Source organism: Chelon labrosus (assembly GCF_963514085.1).
Source record: "Chelon labrosus genome assembly, chromosome: 21".
Classification (NCBI taxonomy): Eukaryota; Metazoa; Chordata; class Actinopteri; order Mugiliformes; family Mugilidae; genus Chelon; species Chelon labrosus.
The window spans coordinates 9,164,159-9,183,885 of NC_140354.1; the positions used below are offsets into that span (position 1 = coordinate 9,164,159).

The window sequence follows — 19,727 nt, forward strand, 5'->3', positions numbered from 1 at the left end:
TTCCTTGGTCCACCGCAGACCGGGAACACCCCCACAGGAGCTGCAGTTTTGGAGATGCACTGACCCATGCCCTGTCAAAAGCCTCACAAATCCTAGTCCTAGTTCCTGCTGTACATCAGGGACAGAATCTTTACTTACTGCCTAACATTTCCCTCCCACTGACGGGTGGCACGATACGGAGATAATCAAGTCCAAATTCCAAATCTTACTTTATAAAATGGGCTTGCTTGATGCCGACAGTTCTTGACAGACATGGAAAGTCCCGTGTTTCCCTACTTTTCACTTCATATATGGTAGGATGAGATGCCTCTACAGTTTGCGAGACTCTAAAGAAGATCAAAAGCTGAATAAATGAGTGAGCGATTGTAAATGAATAAGTGTCAATCCTACCATGTGTTGAACACAGGCATGCACTTGGCTGATTGGTTACTTGAGCTAACCGTTGCTCTTGACGTGATCAAACAGTCCAATAAAACAAACCGGAGTTCAAAGTTAAGTAGAAGTTTTAATGATTTCAGAAAAACCAATGGTACAAAGTATTACTTTTGAAAACACGTAGTAATACCCACACACACATTTAGAACAGGATTGTGTTTTAGGCACAAAGTGGGTGGAAGTGTGTGTTTAATCCATCACCATACCCTGGTCTTTACAGTCCTCTCATGCTCCCCCCTCGCAAAATACAGCTTTAGAATCTCTTATATAAAAGCAGCAAGTTGGAGATTAGTACTTTCAAGTTAGTTTGACGGTCAACCGTATTACTTGCTGAGTCTTTGTCAGTTTAGTGATACTCAGTACCCAGTCAGGAGGGGAGCATTAGAAGGCGTTTCAGACGAGGCTGGGATATTTTATTATTCTAATGCCTTTCTCTCACTTTGCGTCTGGTGTCTGGTCCCAGGACAGCCCCAGTCACTGCAGAACGAGCTTAGCAGGGCAGAAGTGGCCCAGGTTCTCGCACGATTTGATCCAGCGCTGGACATTGGCGGGAGCAGAGGAGGCCGAGCGACTTTGCAGCACGCAGCAGTAGCAGGCGATGTCGGCCAGGGAGTACTCCTGTCCGCACAGCCAGGGGTTGCGGCCCAGGGCGGAGTTGAGGGCCCGCAGGACGACGGCCCGTTCCTTGCCGCTGCCCTCGGCCAGCTGGAAGAAGGCCATATCTACCCAGCTGTCCACCAGCGTGGCGAGAGCGGGGTCGCTGGGGTAGGGAGCCAGCAGCTTGAAGAGGAAGCGCGCCACGTTGGCCTCACCCTCGATAGGGCACATGTTCTGGACGCTGAATTTCATCTGCAGTTTCGGAACTGTGGAAAGAAAAGAGATCACGAGTTGTAAAACAAAGGTAAATCTAGACCACGTCTATATAACGATGTTTATCGAATAACATGAAAACAAATTGCTTGTGTTCATCCTTAAAATAAGCAACAAAATTGTAAGTGATCCGACAGAATTTAGTATCTGATCATGTTCATGAAAATGTGATTTTGTCACATTAAAATACCACCTCCTTCTTGATAATCCAATTAACATAATTTACAAAGCTTCACCTCCTAATCACATCTTAAAATAGCTGAACACCTACTCAAGTGGCTTAACGCCTGATTACTGTTATTACTGTGACATGATGAAGGGTATGGTAATTAGTTTTATAGTCTTTTTGCCTACATGCTTTTCAAAAAAATGACATTAAAATTAAAACATAGTTGTTGTGTTTGGAGACTGTGTGGTTCAGGATAGACGTACTGTATTTGTCTTTTCTGTCCAGCAAGCTTGGGCCCGCTTACCACTGTGGTGCATCATTTTTTTCTGTTAGCCCTGTGACAGACTGGCACCCCGTCCAGGGTATGCCTCACCTCTCACCCAATGCCAGCCGGGATAGGCTGCAGCAGGCACAGACTTTGAGGTGCTCCTGGGCTTCATGCTATCCCAGCTGGCATTGGGCAATAGGCTCCCTGCGACCCTGCTTTAACCCATTCAGACCGGATCACGCATCTATGTGTGTTTACCTTTAAGACCGGCAAACGCGTCTGTGTCATTTTGAGCGTTGTCGTCTTTTTCGAGGCACATGGCCAATTATATGCACTGTGATTGGCTGAAATATTCTTGGGTGAGTGACAGAGATGCTTAGGGATTTTTTTTAAACTCATGTGACTAATAAAACGCTTTGTGATTGGTCGAAATAAGCCTACACGTGGAGTATGTTTTGGTCGAAATTTTTAAACACCGTGCTAGCGATCCGTCACGGCTGACTCAAGTGAAAGAAGTGATATTGACGAAGTAATTGAAAAAATAGATCTTTACTGATTTTCAAAATTTTATGCATTTGAAGATTATGCCCTAGCAAGTCAGTCAAGTTGAAAGCCAAAGAAGTAAGCTGTCAAATGCTTTTTATCTCATGTTTTTATCTGCTACAGAGCCTGAGAAATTAAGGTTTTAGTAAGCGTTGACATATTTTGAAAAACCTCAGGTTTTGAGAGGGGGTTTACAGAAGAGTACTTAGGCCTAAATGGGTTAATAAATACTATAAGGTTGGACGGAAAAAAGTGACATATATTCACACTTAATATTGAGAAAGGCAAGCCAGACTGAGTCCTGCCACCTTCCACATCCTGGAATCATCCTAGCATTGCATCAGCTCTGGTGCAGATTTAGAAACGAGGCCCTAGGACTGCAGGCAGGCAGGTTTAGCAACAGATACTTTAACTATGGAGCTATGCTGTTGAACTGGAGCACAGTGACAGCACAGATGTGCAAGTTACATAAGCATGTTCACTGATTACAAGCTAAATGGTCCCTCTCCTCACAGGACAAATTTCAAATTTTGATCCGTCAGACCACAGGTGCCATGGAGCATCTGTGACCTTACCATCTTTCCATATGAGGGTGAAGCCCAGCTGGAACATGTGGCGGGCGTAGCTGTCTGCGTGTCGCGGGCCGAGGCAGGACAGGAGCTGTGGCGGCACGTTGGCAACTGAAGAGTGGACGTGGACGGTGGAGAGCACCCGGAAGCGCTGACACAGCAGGCTATGGAGCACCAGCAGGGTCAGGGGTGGCTGCGCCGGGCTGGCATTGATGACGATGTCACGGAGAGCACCAAGGTCCTTGTAACATGAAGAAGGTAAGGACTATATGAAAACTGTATTCTGTATATCTGTAGCTATGATTAAGCCTCTGCAGCATGCAAAAACGAAAAGTAATCGGTCCACACCCTCTTAATTGCTCCAATATAAATTCCAATACGAGCAGGTTGTGCTTGCTGGCACAGTGTGTCTAACTTGGAATATTTATTATAGGAGTGATCATGAAAACATATGCAGAGACTGTACCAGTAAAGGTAGCAAAGTGCCAGTAAAGTGTGTTACTGTCACGAAAGAAACTTTGCCAGGGTTGATAAACACTCCCAATGTCAATACCTGGACACAGAGGACACCAGTATGGCTGTCAGTTCCTCACCTTGCCCAGTAGTGCGTCCAGATCCGTTGTGCCTTTGAAGGTCGCGGAGCTGCAGCTCTGGGAGGAGAGGCTGCTGCTGACTGTCAGGTCCAGATCGGCATCTGGGGTAGTCACCGTCTTAGCCAGGCCCTCCACGGCCGCTTTCAGCTCGTACAGTTTCCTCATGATCTCATCCTGCCTGGCCTCCAGAGCCTTTACTGCTGGGTCCACCTCACCATTCTGGAGAGAGACGGACAGACACAAGTGACCATGACAGCTCCGGGATTTCAAAATCATTGAAAATGTGTGAAAATCTTAAACACACTGTACACATGGTTTCTACTTACTTCTTTAAAAAAACTCATGTAATTCACTAGAGCGCTGTAATAATACGCCACTACAATTTCATTTAACATGTTAAAATATTATCACATTGCTGATGCTTTAGTGTTTAAGAGGCATTTTACAGTTGTAATGTAGCAGAGCAGAAGAGACACAGATCTACAAGCTAGCAAGTTATTTACACTAACTGGCCAGTTCATTAGGTATACCTGTTCAACTTCTCCTTAATGCAATATTTAGTCAGCCACTCACATGGAAGCACCTCAGGGCATTTATGCATGTAGAGTTCAAACCGAACGTCAGAATGGGGGGGGGGGGGGGTGATTTTGAACGTGGTATGGTTGTTGGTGCCAGACGGGCTGGTCTGAGTATTTCAGAATCGGCTGATCTGTTTATAGAGAATGGCCTGAAAGCGAGGAAACGTCCAGTGAATGCCAGTTCTCGGGGGTGAAAGTGCCTTGGTGGGGGATCGCAAAGCAAAAAATCTAGTTTCTTGAACATCACAGATGACTTCCACGGTCATCTCAATCCATTGGAGCAACCTTTGGCATGTGTGGCACACTGTCAGGACATGCCAACCAAGCAATTTGGTTGGAGCCCCTGTGAAAAAAATGTGAAAGGGTTCCCTCTGATGACTACCTTTTAGTGTATTTGACAACCATAAACCCCCAATAGCGCACTAAGAATACTCCTCAACCCAACCTAGGCGCTCCCCTCTGTCTATTCTGAGACAGATCTCACTAGTTTGGACTGTATGGGGGGATGGCACATGTACGTCTTTGCCTGGAGCCCCCTGGAGTCTATGATCGCCACTGCCTTTGGGATGTGGTGGAAAAGATGATGCTGTCATGTCAGTATGGACCAAACTCTCTCAGGAATGTTTCCAGCACCGTGTTGGATCTATGCCACAAAGACTATGAAGACAAAAGGAGGTCAAACCCGCTACTAGCAATGTGTACCTAATGAACTGGCCAGTGTTGATATTTAAATAACGGTATTTTCCATAGCTAGAGTCATGACTAACTGCATTATTAGGCAATAAACGGCATAGCCAAGTTAGCTTAACTGTGTTTTGACTTTGTGTCGTTTAAATCTCATGAAATATTGAGCGGAGGGATACATTAATTGTTGCATCAGCCAGAAGTAGTGAGATTACCCACTGCCCTGACGAGCTAAGTCAGTTAGCTCGCTAGCTAGCTAGCTTGGCTAAAGACAACTTGGGCTGATATATGCTGTGCGAAAAAGCATTATAGCGATGCACAAACAAAGCAAGCCGCGCCGACAACGAGACGAAAACATAACCTAACCAACTGCAGGTCATAAAATAAAAAAAATAAAATAAAAGTTTAAAGCCTTGTCAAAATGAAATCAGTTCACAGTTACCTGGAGCGCATGTTCGGGGGTGCAGCGGATCCCTCGCGGCGCGTGGATATTTGGTAACTTGTACATGCAGGTTGGCAAATCAATTTTTATGTCACTCCCAGAGATGGGCTTTACCTGGTACATGGGCATGGTGGCGGACGGTTAACGCACTGTCACAGACAGTTTAAAAAAAAATAATAAAATCCGCCGAATTCCACTGAGGTTGGATGGTGTTGACAGGCAGCAGCAGCGGCAGCGGCAGCGGCTACCGCACATCCGGGTCACACAGGAAAGAGGCCGCGGTGACGTCGCATCCGGTGGACGTCAAATTAAAAGTTGGTGAGTAGCTCCTTTTAATGATTTGGTTTTAGAGGGCAGCCCATTAAATTAATCTTCTAATTTTCACAGTAGCAGGTAATATAATCTACTTTCCCCATTAACACCTCATGGTAACAGCTTTAAAAAAAAAAAAACACTAGAGGGCGCCACAATATAAATTCTCAACATATCCCTACAAGTGGCAGGAGCACACACTCGGCATAGACAAGCAATTGTTTGGGGCCCTGTGAAGAACATTCATGTGGATGTATTTTGGCAATGGCAGTCGTAAACCCCCTTCAACATACACTCACATGATGAAATATTAGGTAAACTAGAGAAAATGAATGAATTCCCATATGTAAATACTGTTAAATGCACAGTATACGTACTCACGGAAATGTCATGGTATATCCAAAAAGCATTTGAAAGCATTCTCAGAAAACTCTACAAGTCCAGTTGCTCTTTTTCAAACGCCTTTTCGATGTACTCACGGATATACTCTGTGGCTGTCTGGAGGAAGCTGTTAATGATGCTGTTAAACTGGACTGAATTGAAAAGAGTTTTTGTTATTTAGCTCAGCCAGCCGATTAAAATTGGGCTGTCAAAATCACAGAAACATGTGACACATATAGATGGACAAGCCCACAGTGGCCTCACCCAAGACTTGTCAAGAACGGTTTTAAAGATCAATACAGCATTTTTTTTTATTTTGTTGATCTCTCATGGGGAAACCCGCCATTCATCCATTCATCCGCACAGCAGTGTCTACACTCAGCCCTGGAGCAGTTTTAGGGTTAGAACGTTGCTCAAGGCACCTCAGCTATGAACATAGGGGATGCTAACCTTTTTCTAGGTTAGCATCCCATAAGTTTCTACTCCAACCGCAGTCTGTTGAGAGAGCACTGCAACAGCAAGTCACTTTTGTGAATACTTTACTTCTGCATAAGGTCAGGCAGCAACCAGATGTGAAACAGAGACCTTGACCTGCAGTTAAATGATCCGCCACTGAGCTATACCCTTTCATAGACCCACAAAAATGAAAACACAGATGAATCAGCTCTCTCTTATTGTAATCATATGCATAATACAATAACCTCCATGAAGCTAACATTTATTGCAGGACTGTTATATTAGAATTCATTAATTTTCACTGGTGAACATAATGAAGTGGTAGTCAGAAGATCTTCAGTGCATCATCAATACTTTTTTTCTTTATCAGTGCCATTAATTGTGTCATTTGAGCTCATGTTTATCTTTGACACAAAAGAAAGCATGTGGTTTTGGGGTTTCTCACGTCTCAGTACAGCAGCATGGTACACATTTCAGCCCATAGAGAGCAGTATTGCAGCAGTTTTCTGTCCTGCATGGATTTGAGTAAGATCCAAAATGTAAGAAAATTGCTTCATGGATCTGTTTGCAATAGCCCTGACTCATACTCTGTTCACACTGCTCTCTGTTCTGTGTAATGTCTTTTCGTTGTTTGTCTTTGCACTGTCTCTCGTTCTCACACTGTTGTCTACGCACTATAGGCTCAGTCCCTTGTATTGTACTTAGTCCCATGTCTTCACGTAGCTCCATGGTCCTAGAGGAACGTCCTCTCATCTCACTATGTACTGCACCTGCTATATATGGTTGAAATGACAACAAAGCCCTCTTGGACCTTTGAGCTTTGACCTTTAGTTTGACTTCTTTGAGAACTCATTGCCTTTTTGTAGGGAGTAAGAAAACATGTCTCGTTATCAAAGCCACACACCATCTTCAGTGACTGGCATAGTTTTAGAATCAAAATTGAGCCATGTTTGGCCACGTATAGACACACATGCAAGATATCTGGCATTGCTATCAGTAAACTTGATTAAGATATAAGTATCATGAGGAAGAGAAGTTACAAAAACAACAACAAGTGATATACTGTGAAGGGGAGGGGACTGTTATATACAAGATCAAGTTTGGGTGGAAATGCTCATTAGGTACACTTGTGAAAACTAGTACTATAAGCTTCATAAAGCTTGTGGCATTTAGAATTTGTTTCAAATAACTGAAAGAGCTGTTGATTCAACTGTGTTTTCATTTTGTAGTACTACCAAATTGCATTGTGTTGTACCGGACCATGTTTCTATTATTTCGACAACCCGATTTCAGTCATTGGCCTAGGCTAAATAACAGAAACTTGTTTGTGTTTAATTCAGTCCAGCTGAACAGCACCACAAACTGCATCCTCCAAAATGATCGTACAGTTCAATTACCACCTTTCTGATGCTGTTTCAACATTGACATGAACAGTCACTGAGTATATGTCTTGTGAGTATGTATACTGCGCATACAGCAGTATTTACAGAAAGAATTATTTGTGCAAATATTTGCAGGAAGTATACAGTATATTTTACATCGCTAGACGCCTTTGTGGTTTTGAAATAGGTTTTAAAAAAAGAACAGCTCAGCGCAGTCCAACATATTTTTGATAACCTAAAACACGATTAATCACTTCTTAACCATCATTGAAAGTGTCCCCACCATGGTGGATCAGCTGCAGTAGAGTTTTTTTTAATTCATGACACCGCGTCTCACGTAACAACCACATCTTCGGAATTGCTTTATTGGCTAAATAGCTAAACAACGCATTTAGACCACTTAATTTTTTCTACAGCAGTCACCAGTCACAATCTCAGTCTAGCCAGTGCCACTTAATCACCAGTGATCTGTGGACTCAATCAACTCCAGCAACACAATCCACTTCCAAGAAGCTGTTGTGGAGGCTCTTAGCTTTGGCTGACGCCAGTCTCTTCTTTGACATGTCCCCTTGCTGTCACCTTCTCCTCCGTCTCATCTCTTTCAGAGGAAGTTGCGTCGCGCCGTTTCCCGGTAGAGCCACACGCCCGCCTCTTCGGTTAATGAAAAATTGCACGGTTGAGCCCAACGTTGCAACAGCTTGTTAAACCCTGAATAATTCACCGTTCGCTGAAGTCTGGCAAGGGGAGGCGAGGGAACGGGGAGTTGGGAGTGGAGGTGACGTCGGGGAGGTAATGGTCGGATCTGATGCCGAGGAAGACCTGAAACCGAGACTACAGGGGGAGCTGAAACCTGACAGTTCGGAGCAGTTCTTTAAGTAATGCAGAACAAGGGAATCTGTCAGGATTAGGGTGGGCGGTGACACGGGCATGTAGGTGCTGTCCTGGCTGACACAAGCAAACAGCATTTGAAATGAGAGCCTACTGGGCTTGCTGACATATGTAGCACACAGGTGCATATGCATAGCTGTGGTGCATTAGGTTCATTGAGAAATTTGATGGGAGTAGGAAAAGGCCTTAATACTGCATGTCTGGAGTATGGGTGTATGTTTGTTTAAGTAGCATAGGTTCATATAAACTTAAGTGTCAAAGGGAACTATTCTGAATAAATATAAATATAAAAACATCAATTTCAAATCATTCGAGTCATTCCATCGTTTCTGAGTGGAATCCAAGACATTTATGAATGTTGTAAGATGTTTGTCGGCTCATTCTCCAACCACAGCGAGTTTTTCCCCAGATGACCCTTGCCGTCTTATCTGATTGCGCCTTCTCATTTGGAAAAGTCTGCAAAGTACCTGTCTACGTCCTCATGACGGCCATTACTCAGTCTGCGGGTGCGTTGGCGCATGCAACAGCTGCTCAGGGGTTTAGTCAGGGTGCGGCTTTTAGTTCAAATTGCAAACTTGCATTAGTCTAGTTGACGGACGCCGCTCGAGTGAGAAATGAAAGCCCGTCGATTAGCGATCGCAGAAACAATAGGCTCAAGCCGGGGTGGAAATAGATTTCAAGAAATTGCCTCCTGTATGTACCAGGAACGGCCATTGATACGTGCGTGGCCCATCATTCTTTAATGAGGGGAAGCTGCGCACAGACATCATACAGTAAGTAGAGGCTCGGGACAAATGCTTGTTGGGGAACAGTGGCAATGCTGTCATCCCCTGCATTATGGATAGAGTTCCTGCACAGAGCTCACAAAGCCCATTCAGTCATCCTAACACGGCAGTTAAATCTTTCACGACGTTCCTCCCTCTTCAGACTATCAGGTAGCAACATCTCTGATAACTCTGGGGCTCCGAAAAACACCGGGGAACGGGTCAAAAATATTATGGGTGCTTGCCCGAGCGGAACCCGGACTTCCGCATGCTCGGACTTCCCCACGGTTTGCCAGAGCACACCGGCTTGATATCAGCTGAAGATGGGGTGCGCATTAAAGTTTCACGCAGACTTAATGAGTAAGGTGAGCCTGACACTCCTTTCTTGATATGAGTTTTTGGTGACAATGAAGCGAGGGCATCAATAATTGAGGTGTCATACAGACAAGCGGGCTGGGCCTATGTGGCCATCCCGGAGGGCCAGCCCTGACATATGGAGTGGTGCGGTATTAGCAGCCACACAAAACGTTTGAACAGGTCATTTGAGTTTGTTGGCTTGCTTCGTTTCATCTCACGTAATCCTTTGTTTGGCCTTGATTTATACGGTTGGCACAAATTAATTGTGTAAAGAATGTGTAATCATTTTTGATTTAATTATCCCTTTTTGCTTTGTCAGAAACTGAATTTTTTATTTATTTATCCTGCTTCATGAGCTCTTGACGAATAATAAGGTTTCATATCACGGCCTTCTCTGTGTCCACCTTGCAGTCCCAAAGCTGCTGTTGTCTTTCTCACATTGTCCAACCCTCCTCTGGTCTTCCTCTTTCTCTTCTTCCCCCCTCTCTGCCCTTGAGTCCGGCTAATCTGCTTGTCACATTATCATCCAGCAGTCAGTGTTGACCCACTGGCTCACGTTTCTTTCCTGTTTACCGCTCATGGCTCCTGACCTGCAGGGGTCACAGCTCCATTGTGCGTCCCCTGGCTTGTGTTACCCACCGGCTTCCCCAACCTTGTCCCGCTTTTTCGGCCGTGTATAGTCTGCCCCCCCCCCCCCCCCCCCCCCCAGCTCGGCCCCTGTGCTCGCTCCACCTCCCCATGTCTGCAGAGATGAGGATCAATGAACCGGATAACGGCATGTATGGATACACGGGGACCTAATTAGTGCAGTGTCTCTCTGTGCATGTGCCTTATTGGTTCCTTGGTACAGTTTTGCCTGTAAATGTGTTGCGATGTGCACAATTATCCACGTACCACACACGCAAAAACAAATGTTGAGCCATCACATTAAACTTAATAGCACTGTCAGATTATTTTTGTTGGTTAGAGGTTCTAAGAAAAGCAGCCAGATTCAAACTCATGTGCATTCATTAATACACAGGATTAGATCTTACAACCCCTTGTGCCAAAATCCCAGGCAAAACACATTTAGAGGCCCTGTCCAACTGAGAAACCCTAACAAACCTACAGTCATGTGATATGACGCTTAACCTACAATCTAAATAAACTAAGTAAATGCTGCTGGCTTGTATGGCCCGCTCAGCAGCAGACGCTAACTCAAACCTTGTGAAATATAAGCTAACCAAATGCTGCTGGCTAGCTTAACCTACAATCTAAATAAACTAAGTAAATGCTGCTGGCTTGTAGGCCCACAGAGCAGCAGAGGATAATTCGAACCTTGTGAAATATAAGCTAACCAAATGCTGCTGGCTAGCTTAACCTACAATTCAATTCAATTCAATTCAATTTTATTTATATAGCGTCAATAACAATACAAATCGTCTCAAGACGCTTTACAAAAACCCGGCCTGAAACCCCCAGAGCAAGCCTGAAGGCAACGGTGGCAAGGAAAAACTCCCTTTTAACAGGAAGAAACCTCGAGCAGAACCCAGCTCATATGGAGGGACCCATCTGCCTAAGGCCAGCCGGGTACAGACAGAAGAAAGAGAGAAGAGAACAGCAAGATAAACATACATACACAGCAGTAAACATTCTACATAGTAATAGCACAGAATTGCATGACTAGTAGTAGATAGGAAATTAGAGGGCAAGAGCTCTGTGCCAGAGAAAAGAAAGTGGAGGATGCGCGAGAGGAGAAAGAAGAAAGAAGGAGGACATGTGTTTGGTGCATCGTACACCAGCAGCCTAGGCCTATAGCAGCATAACTAAGGGATGGTTTAGTCCAGCCCTAACTATAAGCTTGATCAAAAAGGAAAGTCTTAAGCCTGACCTTAAAAATAGAGAGAGTGTCTGCCTCCCGAACCCAAACTGGGAGCTGGTTCCACAGGAGAGGAGCCTGATAGCTGAAAGCTCTACCTCCCATTCTACTTTTTGAAATTCTAGGAACCACAAGTAGGCCTGCACTTTCAGACCGAAGTGATCTGTTGGGATGATATGGTACAATAAGGTCTTTAAGATACGATGAACTAAGTAAATGCTGCTGGCTTGTAGGCCCACAGAGCAGCAGAGAATAATTCAAACATTTTGAAACATAATCTAACCTAACGCTGCTGGCTTGTATGCCCCGCTCAGCAGCTAACCATAACTACCAAGCAACATGAAGACATCAGGAACCTGGCCTAAACAACAGCAGTATGCAGCATGTCATTGGGGTTTTCAAGTGGGCACCTCCCTTCACCGATGTTTCGTTAAGTTAGGCCCACGACACCTCAAGAAGGCTTAACAGTGAATTCCAGTGTCCTGGAGTCACCCCCCTCCACACTGCCACTGCAAAACAACTAATATTTCAATAATTAGCCTAGTCCTTTTATGAATCACGACACAAACAAATCTACCGTGGTTCGCCCCGTTGATGCAGCCTGAAACACAAAACAAACAAACAAATCTACAAACTCTCACCAGCCTTCAAGAAAGTTTTAATGAACACACCATTCAGTCTTAACATTCCTTTTAATTTTAAATATACACAGATCAGCCACAACATTAAACCCACTGACAGGAGAAGTACACTGAACAGGCATAACATTATGACCATCTTCCTAATATCGAGTTGGTCTCCCTTGTGCCTCCTAAACACTTGTGACTCATCAGAGAATGGACATGGGCCTTCTGAGGGTGTCCTGTGGTGTCTGGCAACACAATGTTGTTAGTGGGAACCTTTGGGTCCTATGGATTGAGGGGAGGGGCCTCTGTGGATCAGGCTTGTTCCAGTGCATCCCACAGATACTTGATCAGTTTGGGATCTAGTGAATTTGGCGGCCAGGTCGACACCTTGTGCTGTTCTTCTTCATTTTTTTTTAGTTGTTCCTAAACCGTTATTGTGTGTGTGCCTGTGTCAGGCTGCATCCTGCTGGGTTGGTGTGCCTGGTCTGGTTCAGCTAGGCGGTACATGTCTAAGAAACCTTTTAAAGAACCATATGGGGTTGAGCCATTTGCTTGAGGCCAGAGAGACAAAAGAAAGAGGGCTCTGGGACAAAAGAGAGAGAAGGCTGGAGAGGAGATGAATGCGTCCATACATTGTCATAAATCGCACATGCAGCAAGAAACAGGAACTCAGAGGCAGAAAACTATATCGGTGACAAATAGCTGTTACATTACAGATGAGTAGGCTGGCATAATGTATAAATATGTGAGGCGTCACATCCTGTAACAGTGAGGTGGGACTGGATGCCTGCAAGCAATGAGAGAGAGAGAGACAAAGAGTGCATGACATGCTTTACAGTAGAATGAATCTGAGAAGAAAAGAGAGTAGAGTGGTCCCCCAGCAATCTAGGTCTATAGCAGCATAACTAAACTGAGAGTTTGTTCTACAGGAGAGGAGCTTGATACATGTAATGGATGGCTCTGCCTCCAATTGTACTTTTGGAAACTCTAGGTTTGCCTACTTTGTGAGATCGAACCGTTCTACTGGTTCAGTACGCCACTGTGAAGTCTTATGATAGAGTTTGGCCACATTTCTTCTTCTATTACTTTATTTCAAACTGAAATGCCAAAATGTAAAGAAAGACCCACGACACAAGCGAAAAGGTGCGACTACATCTCTACATTTGTGACAGTGACCTCATGCTAATACAAGGGTATACCCCACGCTGCAGTTGAGTAGCAGGTGTCTGCTGTAATAGCCAGGTTCCCCCCTGTAATATACAGATAACTGAAATGACACCAAAGTGGGAGCTCTGAAAAAAAAAATTACCACTTTGTATTTCGGCGCTTCCAGTGGGAGGGCGAATAGTGAGGTGGTTATTAATTTTGATCCCATGAATCCTGTAAGTGCAGCCGAGGGAGAAGCCACGTGCTATTTAAAGTCGCTTAATGGTGCTGGCGGTGGCAGCTGCAGATTTGTGAGATGGTCACTTCAGATTTTGTGTAATAAAACAGTTGGTTAATATGTCTTGAGCAGGCTCAAGGAGGCTTGCCATGGGTGTGCTGTGTATTTAAGGTCGTAGCATTCTCATTTCCTATGTGCATCACACACACACACACACAGATGTATCTATTGCATATGGTCACGTGCATATTCAATAATACGTGCGTTTGTGTGGTGGGCTCTCTGGGTCTGGATATTGTGTTCGACTTTTTTTTTTTTTTTGCAAATGCAATGGGTTTCTTGCCTGTGCATGTGTTTTGTGTCCCTATAGCCTGAGCAGCACCAAGGTGCAGTTGGGTTTATTTACAAAGCTGAGGTCAGGTGTCACTCGATCCAACCACGGTGACACTCAGGTGGTCATCAAGGTCACCTCTTCTCTCTCTCTCTCTCTCTCTCTCACACACACACCCATGCGCGCACACACACCGTCAGAAACCCTGCGTTTGTCTCACCTCTCATTTACCTGACACTGCCTGACATTCAATCTCATTTACCGGTGTGCTCGATAAGGGTAAGTGAGGATTTAAAGAAACCTCAGAACTGTAAAGGAAACGGTGCGTGTTTGTGTGTGTGTGTGTGTTTTGTGCGTAGACACATCTGGATTAGTGTGTGCATACGGATCCCCACTGTCTATGCGTTGATTACAGTTTTGTGCACGAGAAGCTTCTTCATGGAAATGCTTTGGTAAAAAGATACAAGTAAACATTGAGGTCCACTTAAACACACATAATGAGAGGAACCACGGGAGTTTGGTTTTATTCGTTTATTCTCAGTAATTTGGTGAAGTGTACATGTATGTGGGCAATGCATCTTATTGATCTGTCTAAAACATATGAAAAAGAAAAAATAAATAAAGATCACATGAATGTTGACACCTGTGGACCGGGGGGAATCTTGCAAAATAAAAAGAGTTGAAGGGTTTTTATCTAACCAGATGGAAGCTGACTAAACTAAGAGACTGAAGAGAAGCGGCTGGACAGGGGTGGTGTGGAGACAGGATCTAGTTGGAGGGCTGGAGTCCAGCTGTTTAGGACAACACCATGGCCTGGAACTCTGCGGAGGAGAGAAGCGGCGTTAGTGAGGCGTGAGCCTGAGTTTGACACCGGCCTCGGTGGAGAAACAAGGGCGATAATACGAAGCCACAGGAGAGAAAATTAACATTTCAAAAGCTGCCATGTAAAAGCAGTTGATACAACTCTCAAATCGGTGAACAATTCATAAACCTAACGTCATAAACTATTGGAACCTTGCGTAGGAGCCGATTTTAAGCGGTGTGGTGGGATTTAGAGCGTGTTGTACAGGTTTTGGTTCTGAAATAAAAAGCCTCTCTTTCTGGCATTTACTTACTGATACACATTAGTAACCACCCCAAAACAAAAAGAAACACATTTTGACAACGTATCACATCTTCTCACCATCTGCTCCAATCCGACCATCGCTATCATCGTCAGCAGCGCTCAGGAAGCCCTTGGTCTCCTTGTCCGTCAGAACGCGAGCCCCTGGAACAAACCTCTGGAGGAAAAACCTGGTGGGCACAGAGACGTGAACCGAGGTGTCAGAAGGTGACGTCCAATCAGTTGTAGATGGAAAAGCTTGCACGCAAACTTCTCAAAGTAATGTGTGGTGCAGATGAATGACAATCTTGTTTTGGGTTCTTTTCAATTGCAGTTTTATTGGATAAATAAGCTGCTGCCTTCAGGTGTCATCGCGCTGCAGTGGGTGTTCTACAACCAGAGGACCACGTCTGGTGAATACACAGTCTTTACAGCCCCTTTTAACAGCGCTGCATTGTGTTTTTAGACTTGCTTTTTGCAAGTCTAATTTCCTGAGAGCTAGTAAACTACACGTGAGATGGCTGCTCTAATGTTTAACCTGTTTTATGTATAGCTTGCGGAACAGACTTTTCCGTCGTAACCTTCGCAGACAGGTGCACCCTCTTTCCTACGCCCACTGCATCATAAAAACCACGAATGCTAGCTACTCAACAAACGGTCAGCTGTTTCCGAAGTGGCCGTTCAACTCACTTGAGTTCTTCCTCCTCGATAAAACCACTGGCGTCGTTGTCCAGGATCCCAAAGACCTTCTTCACATCCTGAGGGCTCTTCTTGGAGAGGCCGCACAGTTGGAAGAACTTCTTTGGGCAGAAGGAGTCCGGAGCTGGTGGAGAAATTGAGGACATGAGTTTTAAGAGTTACGTCTGAAGGGTTTCAGGCTAAGCTAGAATTAAACAGATACACTGTAATATCTGCGAATCCTCAAGCAATTAGTGTTGGCTCAAATTATAGAGGCGGGATAATGGATAACTGACAATGTGTCATTAAGTGTGATGTGAGGGCTACAATCTTCTGGCCCAGTTGTTGACCACACATCTTGAAGAAAAACAGTTTTTTAAAGATTATTTTGCAGTTGTTTAGAGGACAGTTATCTTAATATTTAACTGCTAGTAACTCACTGGTTTGTGCCCAATAGAGACTCATAAAATAACAGGTTTAACCATGTGTCCAAGATTAGCCCCATATGCATTCATGTTCTAAACTATAGCAGATATTTTTAAAAATGTTAAATACTTTCTTCAGTCTTCCAGTGAGGCTGTGGCATAAAATCATTGCCCGCTGTCTGCTGCGGCTCCACACACATATAGAATAAAGAGACCAATAACGATATTGGTGGAAAACGATACCTTGGCAGTCCTTCATAGCACTGTCGATGGCATCAGCAGAGAGGATAGATGAGAGCGACATTTTATTCCTGTAGGAGGAACAGCCATGGTGAATTATTAACACATTTCGGTAGGTGAAGTGCAAAACCTCCTGAGCTGAAGCTGATGGAGAGCAAAGCCAAGAGAGAAGTTAAGAGCGGCGCAAAGACGCAGGCTAAGCTGCTGGGAAATCTTTAAACCTCGATGCGCACCTGCGTTGGCAAAAGTCGGTAAAATTCTGGCAGCCTTTCTCTGCGCAGAGCACTCAAAGCAGCGCAGCTCTCGGTAACTTTTCCCTTCTTGCTTTGGCTTTTATCGCCTACAGCGCACTGAAGTCTCACCTTTTACGCACGCAAATGTAAATTAGACAGCCTCCTGAAGGGCTCTAAAGTGTGCTGAATGCACAAGAGCCAGACAGTCCGTCTCTAAAACTATTTAAAAAGTAGCTAAAAAAAAAATAAGAGTAGCATCTTCCCAACAAAAGCGACCTCCCTGAATCCACAAAGCAACTTACCGTGTTAGAGGGGGATTCTCGCCCAGGTCGGTGATCCAGCAAGAGAGGTAAGGCTATGTGGTGACTGCTGTCCGTCAAGGCGGATTTATATAGGTCTGATTGCTGTGACAATGGGGATTGCTTGAGTTACCTGTCTATGGATCAAATTCTAACAGCCCGCCCCTGATCCAGTTTCCCAGCTAACTAATTAACCTTTACTATTTATAACGCCCCGGGGCTGAAAGACCAGACCGTGGACTTCTGTGACGCCCTTGTAAATAGCAAATTAAGTTAAAAAGCGCATTCCTGTCCCCATCCTCCACTCCCTCCTCTCATCCCGACACACCCCCTCCTCCTCCTCCTCTTCCTCTTCTCACATCTAGAATTATATAGCACAGTAAATGCAGGGAGGCTAATGTAACTGCAGCCTCCCTCTCTCCATCTCTCTCCCCTTTTCTCCCCCTCTTGCTGTTTCTGCCCCCCACCCTTTCACGCAGATATCCTTTTACAGGCTGTCCCCAAACGGGCACATCTGAGAAACATATCCCTCTAGAAAAAAAAAAAAAAAAAAAAAAAAACTGTTATCATTACACTTTATGTGAAATGTTGGATATGTATTGCCAGCTGCAGGCACTGAGCCTTCAATGTCATTTCAGGCTTGCGTCAAGTGTGTTTTCCACAACGCAAAGAGTGCTGATCTCAGCCCATGAACAGCCTCTGTAGCTGACACGGCGCATTACGCATGTGGAGTTTCACCTGCCCAAATTCCCCGTACACATCTATGACCCCGAAGCGTATATCTGAATGTCAGGGATACCGGTGCTCCATAACCTTCTCACTGTCTGATACTGACGGGGACAGTCTCGCTAAAACGCTTTGTCAACTGTGCTGATTAAGGGGCCCCGAGGTCACCCTCTGCTGTCGGTGTCCCATCCCGGGGCGACAGTGATGATGATGCATAATGTGCAGCGTTCCAGGTATCCACATGCACCGCGTGGAAAGGAGGTCTAGCGGTCATGAGTCACACAGACGCGAGCGCATGTTTTCTTTTCTCCTGCGGTTTGATTATGTAACCCCTTCGGTCACACTGCTTCTTCTGGCTTTCTGGAAGTCTGACCAATTTGGCCAGTTCAGGTTGTCTTTTTCCGAGGGCGTCTGTGGCCCTCAGCGGGTCTGACACGTCAACGAATTCAGGGGTCATTAAGCACGTTCCTGGGAGAGTGGCCACTGCAGCAGGACGCGGAAAAATAAGTTTGTTCCAGTGCCTGATGCAAGGTTGTTAGAAGGTGCAACTGTGCTGTCGGCAGGAGAAATACTTTAGAGTATAGGTCCTCCTGGGAGCTTTGAAGCATATGCTGAGAGACTCAAAGCAAAACGCCAGGTCCCACCGAGATTTGAACTCGGATCGCTGGATTCAGAGTCCAGAGTGCTAACCATTACACCATGGAACCACCTTCTCAGATGCCCCCTCTCCCCCTCTTCGCCCCTCTCCTAGCAGCAACCTGATAATCCGCACATTTGCCCGGGGGGGGGGCACCTTTCTCACATTGGAAATCCACTTCTTCATGTGCGTGCACGGGCCCAGCTTGGCAGGGCTCGGCACCCTAGCACGCGTAATCAGTTGGCGAACAGCAGGCAGTGTTCCCCCGGTGCGTAAAGATAGTCTTGAACCTTTTTTAAAATCCCAAAGGCAGAAAAACGACGGTCTCCGTTTCTCTCTGCGCGTGTGGTTACGTTTTATTTTCTTTTTTTGATGTATTTTATATGTTTAATTGCTTTTGTATGACCGGGGCCTCCCAAAGGTAATATGTGAAATGAGAATAGAAGAGACTTGTAAACCGTGCGCAAAAAAACTCATGATTGATTGACAGAGATGCAAATATATCCTCAAAAAGTTGAAACTAGGCTATTAAAAATATACATATTCATGTTTATTTGATGCATTTCCCCTCGCTCTGCTATGATAACGTTCATTCTAACACAATAATAGCCTATACGTGCCTTGGGGACAAGTTTACGCACGGGGTACGCACAGTCGCGTTCGTTCAATTCTTTGGCAGCGCCCTGTAGCCTTTCATTACTGAATAAAAGCTTGTTGTCTCAGGTGGTTTGTCACTGTCAGCCTTTCCTAAACCCAATCCCACGGGGCAACTTGTTAACGGGGCCCCTCGACAACTAATGTCCGATAGTCTTCTGTGGAAATAGCAAAGCTGTACTCTACCGAGAATGTAAACAGAAACTCAAGCAGCTCATCTAGAACTCTGTGTGAAAAAGAGACTGAGGACACCGGATCGAGAACAGCGGTGCGACTTTACCCACACCCGGTGCATTATGTCATGCGCCATGTTGATACCTCGTAGACTATACTGTTACTGGGCAATCACTTATTCATCTACATTTGCTAATGTTCTTTACGAGTCCCACTCCATCTGGACGACTCTGAGATGAGGGGATCTCAGCCATTTCTCGCCTCTCTGTGATTAATAATTTCGTCCTAACAGTACAACAATGCCTTCTACGCACTGCTGCATAGGGAAAAGTATTCATTTTTAGGCTCATTGTCTGTGTCCTAAAAACGAATATCATGACAAATAATCAATAAAGTTGCCCTACACTCTAAATCAAGTACAGATTGGACATATTTGTGAACATTTTGTACAATCTCACCCCAAATAGTTGAATTAAAAGGAAAACGTATTAATCTAGTATCATATTTTAACAGTTGTGACATCTGCAGTATGTACACCGATCAGACATAACATTATGACCACTGACCAGAGAAGTAAATAACCTTGTGGATGTTACTTGGACATGTACCTACACTACAGTACATGACAGCGAGCCAGTGCAACCGCAGCAGCCGTCGCTTTAATGCGCA

General features: G+C 44.9%; 2 protein-coding genes across 3 annotated transcripts; both read right to left on the reverse strand.

Moving 5' to 3' along the window:
• Positions 1-485: 485 nt before the first annotated feature.
• Positions 486-5,997, reverse strand: aimp2 (aminoacyl tRNA synthetase complex interacting multifunctional protein 2). Of its 2 annotated transcripts, none has more exons than XM_084570632.1 (4): positions 5,266-5,997; positions 3,448-3,666; positions 2,861-3,095; positions 486-1,298 (listed from the first exon to the last, which is right to left on the reverse strand). In XM_084570632.1, the coding sequence occupies exons 1-4, from the start codon at positions 5,278-5,280 to the stop codon at positions 910-912; spliced, it is 858 nt and encodes a 285-aa protein (XP_084426758.1). In that variant the 5' UTR covers positions 5,281-5,997; the 3' UTR covers positions 486-909. The 2 variants fall into 2 exon arrangements, with proteins under 2 accessions (XP_084426758.1, XP_084426757.1); XM_084570631.1 differs by having other exon boundaries at positions 5,152-5,996.
• An 8,242-nt stretch (positions 5,998-14,239) lies between these two features.
• pvalb8 (parvalbumin 8) lies at positions 14,240-16,911 on the reverse strand. Its single transcript, XM_084570838.1, has 5 exons — positions 16,871-16,911; positions 16,339-16,406; positions 15,683-15,815; positions 15,074-15,183; positions 14,240-14,711 (listed from the first exon to the last, which is right to left on the reverse strand). The coding sequence occupies exons 2-5, from the start codon at positions 16,397-16,399 to the stop codon at positions 14,686-14,688; spliced, it is 330 nt and encodes a 109-aa protein (XP_084426964.1). The 5' UTR covers positions 16,400-16,406; positions 16,871-16,911; the 3' UTR covers positions 14,240-14,685.
• Positions 16,912-19,727: the final 2,816 nt, after the last annotated feature.